Raw genomic sequence first — 14,393 nt, forward strand, 5'->3', positions numbered from 1 at the left:
TTCCTGTTTTCATTTGGAGCACCTCCCTATGGCTGGGCTGGCCATAGTAATGGGAGCATGGACTCCTTGGCTTCTGACAAATGGACCTGGACAACTCCAGCTTGGCTTACTGACCACCTCAGTGCCTATTGTGCTGGCATGGTCCTTACAGTAGTGCCCATCTTATTGGTTTTGTTCTGGCTGTCTCTCAGACTAAGCTACACAGCCTCTGTAATGACAGCAAAAAGGGATTGCCAGTTTAGCCCTTGCTTCCACACAAGACTCCCCTTTGGGGGGGGGGGGGGGGGGGGAGGGGGCATCAGCACTTTAAGATAAGCACACCACCAGAAGTTTTGATGCTGCTGCCAACTGTTTGCGCAAAGGACCTGCTCAGTCTCCCGTGCTGCCCTCTGGTCAGCACAGCACAGGCACCTTCCCTCATGTGACCCCACTTTGCAGCATATAAAGGGAGGGCCATGAGCCCAGCCTAGTTCAACTAAATTACCTCTGCTCCAGCTCCTTACCTCAAATTACTTCCAGCACCACCTACTGCATCAACAGGAACAACCTGAGCCCTTACGTCAAGCCCCCTCCCTGCCCATCTTCAAGTCTCTGCTTAAAGCCCACCTCTTCAATGCTGCCTTCGGCACCTAACCCTTACCTTCAGGATATCCGGACTGCCCCAATTTGACTGCCCCTATCGTATTGTCTACTCACTTGTCCTTTAGATTGTAAGCTCTTTGAGCAGGGCCTGTCCTTTTATGTTAAATTGTACAGCGCTGCGTAACCCTAGTAGCGCTTTAGAAATGTTAAGTAGTAGTAGCAGAGGACTTCAGAACCATAATGCACCAATAAGGGCTATGGCGCCGAGACACGATGTATATTAACTGAGAGGCAATGCACTGGCCTGCATCAGTTTCCTTCAGCAGGTCCCTACCAAGTCAGCCCTATTCATGGCTTTAACTCAGGACCTCTCCCTTTGAGATCGTCCCTGAACATTTATGTTGCCGATGCCTACAGTCCAGGCCATTGGTGATAACCAATATCACTGCTACTGAACAGGGATTCTTTTTGTCACAACTCAATCTGGGGTCCTGGTGCCACAGTAGAGCACTAAATACCAACACATCTAAATGATCATTGGGCTATTTTATTAGGAGCTTTTTTTGTTGGGAGCTATTTTGTCAGGGTGCACAATTCAGACCTCTAAAATAGGGTTAAATCTCTTGCATTATAAAAATAATATATTTCTTATAACAATCAGCATAATACATTCCAAGCTACAACTCCGCTAATAAATCTATTAAAGATATTTCATAAATTACCATGTCTTCACTAACTTCTGAAATTTAAGATGGAACTAGAACTTCTCATATCAAAAGGTAAAGAATTCCATAAACTTAGAATAGATGTATTAAACACCTTAGAAACAGATGGTTTGATTCACCAAGTTTTTCTCTTGTTCTGAAGGCAATGGGCACCTAGAATCAGGCCCCTAGAAGAGTATCTGTTAAGAACTTGTCCTATAAAGCAAAGTATGGCCTACTGCCCTTTGTAGAAGTGCTTCTCAATCCAGCCTTCTGGACACTTCTAGCTAAATCAGGTTTTCAAAATATCCACAATGAATATGCACAAGAGATTTTACATTCATTGCCTCCACTGTATTCAAATCTCTCCCCTGCATATTCTTTGTGGATATTTGAAAACCTGACTGGCTGGGGGCATCCCAAGGGCGGCATTGAGAACCCTTGCTTTATAGAATACTTACAGAACTAAAAACAAATGCAGTTATGCATGAACACTTATGCCAGCCATAGAGCTGGTATACATGCTAGCACCTAAATGCTAAAGATTACATGCATGTACACACCCACCTGTAAAAGTGAGCTATGCAAGGTGTACGTTTTTATGGCATAGCCTGTAGCTAGATTTTTGGCTTTTATGCATAGAAGTGCACACATGAGAACACCAACATATAATGTGTTTATTCACCATGAAAGTATTATCTTCATTATAGAATTATCCCTTCTGTGTCTACGGCGGGGAAAAAATAAATTTGAGTCAGGTCTTAAGAATTAGGTTACCTGCAACTGGAAGAGAACTTTTTTACTCTCTTCTATTTCTGAAGACTGTAATTGCTGCTGCTGTGCTACCTGTTCCACAACCTCCATTAATGAAAGAGAATTTTCTTTGGCCATTTCTAAGAGGAAAAAAAAAAAGTACGCACTTGGAGCACAGAATCTATGGAGAGCAAATGCAGCCATCTTAACAAGTAAACAGTTTGTACTCCCATTGGGTCTATAGAGATGTGAGCAGTAGTGCTCTTGTGTACAGCTTATTTTGGATAACTTCAACTGGAGACTTAATAATTAAAAAAAAAAAAAAAAAAGTTAACATATACAACTCTCTTTCACATCATTCTTCTTCACTTAACCTTTTCCATATATTTTAACATAGAAGCCATTCACTTTCAAATTTCGCCATCATATTACAGCTACAAGCCATTAACTTTCCATCAACTGTACATTTTTTAGCCATTGTGTCCACAATCCAATAGAGAAAATGTCCACCTGCTTCCATTATTTGCTATTTCCATACTGGAAAAGATGAATATACCCATAATTGATGAACCCCCTTCCCTTTACCACCCCCATATCCCACAATTTCAGTCCCCATTCCCCAACAATCCCACTGCTATTTGCTCCCAGAAGGTTTGTACTTTTGACACACTCCCACCACATACATATCTAAGCCTACTTCCCCACATCCCCTACAGTAGGGGTCCTCAAGATCCTCAACATAGTCTGGTTTCAGGATTTCCACAGTGAATATGTGTTCCCTGCTTCCACTGCATAAAGATAATATTTTATACATACATATTCCCCCAACCCACTGTATAAATCCTGAAAACCAGGCTGTGTTGTGGACCTCTGGCCTACAGCATTTCTCCAAAATTCCAGAACCTATTTTATGCAATGTCACCAGTACCATATATAATCTAGTTAATATATTTAAATAAGCTTATTTAATTCTTGTCAAGATTAAATACAATCTCCTCCCAAGTTGGCTCTGTGAGCATATCCCCCCCCCCCCCCCCCCCCCACAATCTTCATATATTTAATTTCTTCTGCATCTCAGTATTAAGCTCATTATATGTTATGGTAATCAGTCCACCTATCCCTTCTCCACTATATACACCTCCCCACTTCCATCTCTTTCACTCATTTGTTGCGCCTGTAAATATCTATAGAATTCCATATCCAAAAGTGAATAGGAGTCCATCAGGTTTGTAAGAGATCATACCCGTTTCCCTTTCTATGATCTGTATTAAAAAAAAAAAAAAAGTCTCAATTCCCTTTGCTCCCAAGATCTAAAAGTTTTCTCCTTGTCCAGCCTAGTTGAATACAGGACACCTGCCCCTCCCCCCAACCAGACCTGCATAATATGGCTGTTATAAAGTGTAACCTACTCCTTACATAACTTGCAAGCGATTGAGCATAACAGCTGCTGAGGAACTCTCAAGAATGAGAATCATACCCCACTCTGCACAACATTCTGGGATCGGGCTCTGCTGTTTTCATTCAGGAGCACCTCCACACAGCTGCTGTAGCTCCTTGAAAATTAGTCCCCTTTTTGGTCAATTCAGATTAGTATTAATGATTCTACTCCAACCATAGTTTTCCCTCCCCTCCAAATCTATGTCCTTTGGTCTCCTAGCCCCACACCCCAGGTAATCTCCCTATAACCCCTATTCCAGCAACTCTCCCCCTTTCTCTCTAACTCGAGGTTGTATCCCCCTCTACCAGGAAGCTATTATCCTCATCAGTCCATCTCCCCCCCCCCCCCCAACACTTCCCAGTTACTCCCCTTCTGTCCTTTCATGTCCACAAATCACTTCCTTCTCAGTGTCCAAGTTCTTGCATATGACAGCACTTCTACCACCTCCATTGTATTCATCATTTGCTTTCCTGATGCAGCTGATGTGCTCTGGCTGGATGCTTCGAATCAGACACCCTCTTTAATCTCTTCCCCTCAGGAACCTGATGCCATCTAGAGACTGGTTTCTGATCCTGCTGTTGACTGAATATTCTCTTTGCCTCTTCTGGAATGTTATCCACTTTCAAAGCCATCAGCTCTCTCCATGCCTCCTCTGCTGTTCTTGTCCTCCGAGTTATGTCTCCCACCGTGAAGATCAGGGCAAAAGGAAATCCCCATTTGTAGTGAATATTTGCTGTTCTGAGGAATCTTGTCACTCCTTGCATGTTTTTCCTACGCCTCAATGTCACTGGTGATAGATCCTGATAAATCTCAATTTTGTTTTTGTTCCATTGTATTGGTCCTGTTTCCCGTGCTTTTAACATGATTTCTTCTTTAACCATATAATCATGGAGGCAGGCAACAATATCTCGCGGTTGATTTTCTTGCCTGCGTCCCAGTGCTCTGTGTGCTCTCTCTACTTTCACCATCCTTACCACTCCACTCCCTCCATCTTGCTTCAAAATTTGGTGGCATATATCTTGCACCACCACTGCACAGTCCAGGTGGGTAACAGTCTCTGGCACACCCCGCACTCTGATATTGTACCTCAGGAACCTGTTCTCAAGGTCCTCCAATTTCTCCTGTATCTCTCCATGTCTCTTTTCCATTCTGTCCCAGCTCTCCCCGAGGGCAGTAATGCTGTCTTCATATTTGTCCATTTTGCGCTCAAGCTCCTTCTGATGTGTCCCAAGCTTATTGATTTCCCACTTGATCTCATCTATTGCTTCTTTAATATCTGTCCGTAACATCTGCAGTTCTTTTTTGAGTTTGCGCATCCACTCATTGAGATCATCTCCTTTGCCTCTTGCTGCTTCGCTCCCCATACTGGAGGTGGGTTGCCGCTGCCGCCACCACCTTGGTCGGGCTGTTGCCATCTTGCAATTCAGATCCACAGTCTCCCGCCACCACACATTCAAAGGTGTCTTAATTTCCTCCAGGAGTACAAGGGTTTCACTCTTATTTTGCCATGATGCCAGGAGGGATTTTTAGCACCAAAGTTATCTACTGCCCCGACAGAGCTTTGGCATTAGGTGGTGACAGGCATGTCACTTCCTCTCGGGAGTTTAATCTTGCAATTCTACTTCTCCAGGCATTCACAGGTTTACTTTACACGTCGGTGTTGTAGTCCATGTAAAACCTGTTAGTGCTAAGACATGCAATCAGACTTTAGTGCACATAACATTACATGCTATATGGTAGGTTGTATTATAAAAAAGCATTAGTATCATAGTAATATTATTTGAATGTTCTAATTGTGTGCTTATTAGATATTCCATCACTATTCTATCTCTATTTGAATTTCAGTGCTGTTAAATGTTAAACCAGTGGTTCCCAAACCCGGTCCTGGAGGCACCCCCCCCCCCCAGGTCAGGTTTTCAGGAGACCCACAAAGAATATTCATGAGAGAGATTTACATGCACTGCCTCCACTGCATGCAAGTCTCTCTCATGAATATTCATTACAGATACCCTGAAAACTTGACAGGCTGGTGTGCCTCCAGGACCAAGTTCGGGAACCACTGGTTTAAACTGTACCTACTATACACCACCCCCTGGGTGAATCTCTTCATAAAGGCAGTTAATAAATCCCAATAGATTTAATGTTTAAAAAAAGCATTTTTAAAAACTCTCTTAAATACTTCCACATTTGTTTGCTAGTTTCTTAACTGATCCTAGGTCACAGACAGAAGGACAATCTTCCCATAAAGCCTCTCTGCTATCCTTCATATAAGAAAAGGTAAATACTATAAAATAAGTCCTACTATCACAATCATAGCCTGTTTAATGTACTCCTAGGAATCCTAGCCAAGCTGACATACCAATTAAACCCTTGCAAGCTTGGTGGTTCAGTGGCAGAGCTATGTAATGCTATGCAAAAGATCCCCTTTATGGGGGATATTAGAGAGGGGATGATGAAGTTATCAAATTCAGGGCCCAGAATTGGAAAGCCCAGTAAGGAGCATACATGGACCATAGATGAAGGTTTTGGATGAATGGAAGATTCTTCCATTGAAGATAACAGAGACCTACGTTATAATTGATGAAGATGTCGTCTGTGCTAGCTCTACAATAAATAAAGTTCACTGTCTAGAGAAGGTGTGGTCCTACACCAAACTTTTGATCTGTGTTGGTGTACGTTGAAGGAGGTGCATTCTTGCTCTGCATAGATAGTGCAGTAGGGATCTGTATTCATGTGTTTAGATGTAGTACTGTAGGTGTCACCTGTGCTGAATTTACAGTACTTTTTCTCTTTAGAGTGTGCCGTAAGACTTGCCTTGCACTCAGACTTATGCAACTGTATTAAAAGAAGCTGTGCTTTATATAAAGTCTCAGCCAAGATCCATGCCAAGCTGGAAGATCTATGGGGCTGTCCCTTCAATTATGGAATTTTTTTTCCAAAACACTTCTATTAACATTTGTGACAATCCAATATCCAAAAAAATAGTACATTTATCCAATGCGTACAAAATGGAGCAATTATGTTGCTTTCTTGATAATTCTTTCCTTTAGTCCTACCCAGCCTAGTCCAGAATGAGTGGGAGTTGTGTTCATCGATCAGCAGATGGAGACAGCAAGAAAGTAGTTCTATGTGCTTTCCCCTTAAAGTGGATTGTTCAGTCATAAAATGCTCAGTATTACAAATAGCCAAACAATGAAGTCCAAAATGTCATTTCATAATGAATAGTTGAGGCAAAATGCCTTTGAGCCAATACATCTGCCAACCAGTAGACATACTGACTACTTCCACCGAGTCAAGAGATGCATAACACATGGCAATATCCACGATAAACGATTCCTTTCAGACCATTATGCGGATGGCAACAAAAAAAAAAAACTTGGATTACCATAAGGGAATGTTCACAGACAGTTACCTCTCATACTAATGCTCCACATTCCACTAAGGATTAGATCCAAAACAGCTCCTCCGCTGGTTCCTGGACCAGTTGCTCCAAGAAGCAGTCATTTATTATATCTAGAAATCTTACCTCCATAGCACTCCCCAATATAATATTTATCCAGTCAATATTAGGATAATTGGGGAAAAAAACCCCACTCTGATTTCAGCCACCCTTGCCTGGCAATAAGTGTTTGATTTTTAGAAAAATGAGATTGTTTTTCCTCTTGTTTCTGTTGTTGGGCAACTTCTTTAAATAATAGATATATATATAAGATGGGATTGGGAACTTTGTATTTATGTCACTGAACAGATGGAATTTTGTAATGCTTTTTATGGAGCTCTCAATAAAAATTAAAAGTAACCCCCCCCCCCCCACTATTATAATGTAGTCCAATTTGCCAGCTTTCCTGATTTCGGTAAACATTTTCATCTGTCTGTTCGTTCTGTCCTGGCAGATGGTAGTACAGCCCCCTCTTAGTATAGTAGGTACTTCCGAGCTCAGCAGGAACTATCTCAAAATGTACAAGAAAGACTTGTCTCCTTATACCAATATAAGCAACTAGCTATGTGTGCCTTGTTCTTCTGGAAACAAGATGTGTACTAACCACCACAAAAATAAAATACATTGAAAAGGGAATTCTTAACTAAAACCCTCCCTCCTATCTTTATTTCCAACTAAGTTTTTCTTTCAAACCACCAACATCATTGAGACGGGACATGCAGAGGAAAGGCTCCACTACCAGAGAGACCACAGTGACTGACGACACACTGCAACATTTGGAGGACCAATAGGGGCTACAGATCTGGGCACAGACCTGGAGCAAAGTGGAAGGGGAAGAGGAGGAGAGACATTAGACTTTGGATAGGGGAAGGGAAGAGGGAGAGACCAGGACCAGGGTGAGAAAGAATCTGAACATAGGGAGGGAGGACAGGGACACAGAGATTGTTAGTAGATGGAGCATGGGACATAGACCAAAAGAAGAGATACTGAACACGGGGAGGGAGGACAAGGACACAGAGGGGATATGCTGGACAGAATGGATAGAGATGCAGGAAAATGGATGGTGGAAATAGAAAGACCCAATCACAAAGTGGAGAAAATATGTCTTCAAAGATAAATATTCAGATATACTTCAGTCATAAAAGATAATTATCTGAAAAAATAAATAAAAACAAAAAAAAGTTTGTGATAATCAGTGTGCTATTACTGCACACTCACCTTTGAATCTCAGCGCTAAAACTGAACAGTGCACAAGTCCTTGGAATACATATATTTGCTTTTCAACTATAGTTGTCATACTTAGATTTCTATATGATGTGAACTCTAGACAGCTATACCAATATACCACTGAGTTGGTTCTATGAATACAACCCTTGTGCAATGATTGCGATAAGGTGCTTGAACGTGAGTTTTTAAAAGATTAACTTTGGGACACTGATTATTTGAGCACTAATCACAAACTTTTTTTGGAAATAGAAAGAAACAATGGGACAAGAAAACCTACAGTGAGTTTTTGAAAAAAAAAAAAAAAAAAAAAAAGGATACTAGGATCAAAAGTATTTTTTTCTAATGTAATCTTTGGGAAGTGTGCCTTCCCCCTCTGCCCCCATCTCCATTACCCCTGGGAATGATGTTAAGGGGGCCTTCTCAATTTTTCCACCTGGGGTCCATTCAGTCCTAGCTACGCCTCTGCTCCACACTATCAATTTCTCAACCTAAAACCAGAGCTCAACTTTAGGGCAGAATATTCAGATGCTAGGACATACCACCTTAATTTTTGCCAAGCCTCTTCCAAACTACTTTGGCATTAAACTATTTTTTTTCTTTAAATATAGCCCAGATATGTTAGCAACATTTTGCAAATACTTTTAACAATAGTGTGAAAGGAACTGTTTTTAAGAACTGTAGTTTCAATGCTTCAGTAACTGCTAGATTAAATACATGAAAAGAAAAATTATCCACAAACTTATCTTCACTATTAACTAGCCATGCATTCACAGCTATCCCATATTTATGACCGATTTAAAACTTCACTTTTGTGCTGGAAAGATCTACTTCTGCAGGTTATTCAGTTTCTTGGGTTTAAAACACTCTCATAACAGTTTCCTGTTTCAGTTATACATTTTTTGCTAGGTTATCACTAGTCTTACCACACTCCCTCAATTCCAGGGGGGGGGGGGGGGGGGGGGGACTCCTTTGGAAGTTTTGCTTTCTGTCCAGGCCTCAATTACACTTCTGCACTTTTAAAAGCAGAACTGTAAAAACTGCTCCTTCACCACCTCAGTCTATAATCAATCATTTTGGGAAAATTGTTCTGTCACACTTCCCTCTTCAAACAGTCTTCCAGTTTCCACAGTACCAAACACCACAAAGATCCAAAAATCAATTATTTCACTCAAAACGTTCATTTCACGTTTCCAATCCCAAACCTGTGTTGTAAGAACTGAAAAGGTTGAGAGTGTTCTCTTCTGTGCTCAGCTTCCTCCTGAGTCACTGCTCACTATTACCCAGCAAAAAGCATAGGGCCCAATATTTATCGTTTTACTATACCGTTTTCTTAAGGATCTATGCTCAGGAATTGGCCTATTTGAAAATTTATTAGTGCTAAGTGTATAACTTTATACTCAAAGAGGTAAATATTCAGCCAGTGGCAGTGACCAATTTTTAGCCGCCTTCAGCTTTATATCTGGATATTCAATGCCAGGCCATAGCCAGCTGGCACCAGTGCAGGAAAAGGCTGACATTTTGACCAGATGATCACGTCTTTGTGCGGTTTGACTCGTTTCATATGGTCCCATTTGTCCAGTTACCTTATCAGGTTAAATGTTGAACATTGGCACTTAACCACATTAAATGGTGAGCTGACTCTACCCCCTAGACAGCCTACAACACAGTCTACTTCAGCTTAAGTGGTTAGAGGGGATATCCAGTGGCAGTATCCAATTAAGTGCCACTAAATGTCCCCAGATAGCTCTACCTAGAAGGGGCCTCTCCTGCCCAGTTAAATCACTTTGAATGTTGATCTCTGTGCATTTTCTATTTGTACCAGTAGACTGGTAAACTGCTTGGTTCAAATTCTGTATTCAGAACTGGGCATCAGAAGTGGAAGCTGCTGTCTGACACTCAGCTGCTCGTCTCTATGATGGGCCAGGGGTGAGGTTAAGCGCCCTGGGTTTCTGTGGACAAATGAAGCTGCTTGGCTGCCAGTCACGAGGCAAGAGGTGTGGAGCGGGAAAGATTATTTTTGACAGCTCTATTCTTATGGAGAAGAGACGGCTGAGGGGAGATATGATAGATATGATAGAAGTGTATAAAATAATGAGTGGAATGGATCGGGTGGATGTGAAGCGACTGTTCACGCTATCCAAAAATACTAGGACTAGAGGGCATGAGTTGAAGCTACAGTGTGGTAAATTTAAAACGAATCGGAGAAAATTTTTCTTCACCCAACGTGTAATTAGACTCTGGAATTCGTTGCCGGAGAACGTGGTACGGGCGGTTAGCTTGACGGAGTTTAAAAAGGGGTTAGATAGATTCCTAAAGGACAAGTCCATAGACCGCTATTAAATGGACTTGGAAAAATTCCGCATTTTTAGGTATAACTTGTCTGGAATGTTTTTACGTTTGGGGAGCATGCCAGGTGCCCTTGACCTGGATTGGCCACTGTCGGTGACAGGATGCTGGGCTAGATGGACCTTTGGTCTTTCCCAGTATGGCACTACTTATGTACTTATGTAGTATGGGACTTGAAGTGCTGATGTCAACGAGTAGAATCAGGGACTACACACACAATTGGGATGCAAGCTCAACAACCACACTGGCTAAGAAGTCTCCCTCCTAGAACTGGGTAGCCTAGCAACTCTGCAGTATTGGACTGAGAAGCAGGGTAGTTGGGTATGTCATTTTCTCCCTCCACTGCCTCTAATACAAAACCAAAGATGCCAAGGGTGGATTGCCCCAAAGAGTGAGATTTACAGGTAATGTATCCAAAGTAAAAAAAATAAATTTTGAAAAGTTTTACATATGAAAAAGCTTCACAAAATGGAAACCTGACAACATATTTATCTTTGGAAAAAGGATATAGACAAGAGTGGAAGCAGATCTGGACTGATTTGAAATAAATTTGCCCAGGTAACTTGCAATCTGGGTGAATTCCCTGGGCTGAAAATGTACCTTCACATACAGATTTGTACTGATAGACTGCTCCACTACAGCTCAAATTTTCAAAGGAATATATTAGACTATCCCTACAAGAGACACAAATACACACACATACCCCTCCCCAAAAGCGCCACACATGCAAGCACTTATCAGCTAAGCCTTCAGACTTGCACTCTTGTGGTGCTAGGCTGCTGTGGGTGGGCCTGAGAGGGCACAGCCCCACTCAGCGCCAGCACATCAGTCACTCCCCTTTTCCTTCCCCCTCTCCTCTGCTAGTAGATCGGCATCTGCTCCTCTCTCTCTGAATCGCCCCCCACCCCTCCCTGTGTACCTCCAAAGTGTCACCGGCAGCGCGCAGCAGCAATTCATGATATACCTATACGAGGCCGCCAGCTTCTTTCCACCAAGTCCTGCTGTTGTCTGCGATATCTCTTCTTGTTTCCTCACTGGCGGAAATTCAGCAGAGGGAAGCCTACGGGGCTAGTGGAGGCAGCAAACATTAATTGCTGCTGCCGGCAACAGCTCAGAGGTACATCAGGGAAGGACAGGAGAGATCAGAGAGCGAAGGGAGTGTTCTGTTGGACAGAAGAGGGTAAAGAGAGGTAAAACATATTGAGAAAAGGGGCAAAGAGGAAAAAACAAACCCCAAACCCTGTAGATGTATGTAGGGCGTGGGGGAGGACAGGGGAGCTTGAGCTATGGCACGGGAAGGGTCAAAGGAGCCCAGCCAAAACACTGATATGCTCAGTCAGTTCCCCACATCATATCATTTTGTGACCAAGTTTCTTTTTTTTCTCACAGCTTGCACTGGCAAAAAAAAAAAAAAAAAAGAACTTTAAAAAGTTTTCTCATCGAATCCGGGAAGATCCCGAGGATCCCGCTGTGTCCGTTTTTTACCTTTTGCCTTGCATCAGTCCCCTCACATTTCACCCTATTCCTCTTATGTTTCTACCCATTCTCCACAAACTCATTCACCACTATCCAACAATCACTTGGCGTTATACACAACTCTGCCCCCCCCCTCCCCCAACACTTCTGTCTATCAGCCCTTGGAATTGCAGTCCTTGCTACTACTAGCCGTTCTATGGGCAGGATCCTACCACAGCCTCTGCAATGGAAGGGGGAGGACTGAAGAGCTACGAAGGGCTAAACTCTGAAAAAATATCAACACTTTAGCCGTTGTTGTGTGGCCTTTGACACAATTAACGTCCAAGTTTGTAGATTCCTGCTCCAGATAGTTGACAATCCTAGGTTCCTGAGTCCTCAACCCCCCAAATCTGTGGGCCCTAGTTTGCCCGTGCCGTAATCCTGATACGAGCCCATCCAACTCTCCACTTCTTAGATCACTTCCCTTCTCTTCCCCACGCTCAAACTCACCCCCTTCCACCCTCAACAGTGACCCTGTGAGATAAACTTATGTTCACAACATAAATTATTCCAGCTTAAGGGCCAAATGAAACAGAAGCCGTCCCCACTTACCATCCAAGACTAGTGAACTTCCTCTCCTCTCTGAAAACTGCCAGTGCAAGGGCAGGTTAACTTATTTGTCAAGCAGCCAGTGACGTCTCCTTTCACCACCACCCTACCTCACAGAGGCTGTGATGTCATTTCTTATGAGAGGCCCCAGAGGGGGGAGGGGTGGGATGTCATATCCTTTGTTGAACAAAGTAGCTGGTCTTCATCAAAGTGTCCACTTTAGTTTTATGGATCATAAGTAGAATGGGATGAGCCACTGGGACCAAGGCTCTATCAATATTTTCAGCAGAAATCTCTGCTGCTGCAACTGGAATTAGTGATTATTTTTTTCTCTTTACTAGACAGCAGTAAATACTCTGTTTCATAAACAAGCATATTAATTTTGCACCAGATTTGCTCATCACACAAAACACATTTGTAGTCCTGTTCCCTTTTTTTTTTTTTTGTTACATTTGTACCCTGTGCTTTCCCACTCATGGCAGGCTCAATGTGGCTTACATGGGGCAATGGAGGGTTAAGTGACTTGCCCAGAGTCACAAGGAGCTGCCTGTGCCTGAAGTGGGAATTGAACTCAGTTCCCCAGCACCAAAGGCCACCACCCTAACCACTAGGCCACTCCTCCACTGTTTTTTTGGCCAAGATAGCTGTTCAGATTTACTTGGTCTCACTTTTTCTCTTAGAACAGAATTAAATCATTTGATTTTATTCTGAATTCCAGAACTTCCTAATAAACAGTTTAACCAGCATGTTTCTAATGAAATAAGAACATCTGTTGCCAAGGCCTTTTCATTTTCTATGCCTATTTGGCCATCCAATTAATTTATAGGGGCAGCTGTGGTAGATACACACATAGAAGTGATAAGTAGTAGTAGTAGTAGATGAGCAGAAGCCTGGAGGGCAGAGAAGGCCAGGCTGCACCACCAAGCCATGATTTAAGAATAGGTGTAATGGCCTTTAGCACCAAATCTTGACAGGTGCCAGAGTTCTGCCACTGGTACTACACTGCCTTCTATTCCTGCTACCAATATTGCTGTCTTCTGCCACTAGCTTTAGGGACATAGCAGTTGCTGTAACAAATTGCAAAATACAGGCCTTACTAAAGTCTTGCCCTTTGCAGGGTTTCCATAGCAACAGGAAACCCGTGAGGAGGAGGGATCAGCAGGTCTTACTCCTGCACAGTGGCTCTGAGGACCCACACTGAACTTTCTGTAAGCTGTTCTCCGCAGACAAGCATGACAGACGCAGGTATATTGATGGAAATGTTGTCTGATGGAGCCGGACACAATATATTTTCAGTATATTTCTATGCAAAAAGCAGTTCTAACTGCTGCAGTATACATATACTGATTCACTCTAACATAGTAAATAAGAAATTGCATCTTGGAAAGTGCCTTCCACTTTTATCTCCTCTCCTGATCACAGCCACACAGAAATCACAATACACAGATTCCAAAAGACAAACCCGCATAACAGATAAAAACATGTTCATACTATGCCACCAACCCCTCCCCCAACACACATACATGCATTTACATGTATAGAGATTGGAAAGAATTCCATGAGCCATGCTCTGCATGCTTTCCCCACTTGTTTACCTCAGAGCTTAACTGCTAAATATTCAACCACTCTTCCAGTTTTTTTTTATCACTTGTCATTCTGTTTACTCCCCTAGGCAGATCTTTGTGTCATCTGCAAAAAGACAAACCTTTCCTCTATAGCTTTTGCAATTTTACTTACAAAGATATTGAACAGAACGGGCCCCAGACCTGATGCCTGAGGTACTCCACTACTCCCCTTTCTTCCATAGAGTCAATTCTATTATCCACCAACCCTCTGACTC

The 14,393-nt window shown here is 42.5% G+C and overlaps 1 protein-coding gene across 6 annotated transcripts in view; it reads right to left on the bottom strand.

Moving 5' to 3' along the window:
- The window catches only part of CCDC122 (coiled-coil domain containing 122), a 50,198-nt gene extending 37,562 nt beyond the window's left edge, over window positions 1-12,636 (bottom strand). For 2 of the 6 annotated variants that reach the window (XM_030199428.1, XM_030199425.1), the window contains exons 1-3: window positions 12,557-12,627; window positions 11,454-11,652; window positions 2,064-2,179 (exon numbers count right to left, since the gene is read on the bottom strand). In XM_030199428.1, coding sequence (XP_030055288.1) covers window positions 2,064-2,177 — 114 coding nt within the window. In that variant the 5' untranslated portion in view covers window positions 2,178-2,179; window positions 11,454-11,652; window positions 12,557-12,627. Of the gene's footprint in view, window positions 1-2,063; window positions 2,180-11,408; window positions 11,653-12,556 lie in introns of all 6 variants that reach the window. The other 4 variants (XM_030199426.1, XM_030199429.1, XM_030199430.1 and 1 more) reach the window with 4 other exon arrangements.
- Between the last annotated feature and the right edge of the window lie 1,757 nt (window positions 12,637-14,393).

Source organism: Microcaecilia unicolor, chromosome 4, assembly GCF_901765095.1.
Source record: "Microcaecilia unicolor chromosome 4, aMicUni1.1, whole genome shotgun sequence".
In the NCBI taxonomy this organism is placed as follows: domain Eukaryota; kingdom Metazoa; phylum Chordata; class Amphibia; order Gymnophiona; family Siphonopidae; genus Microcaecilia; species Microcaecilia unicolor.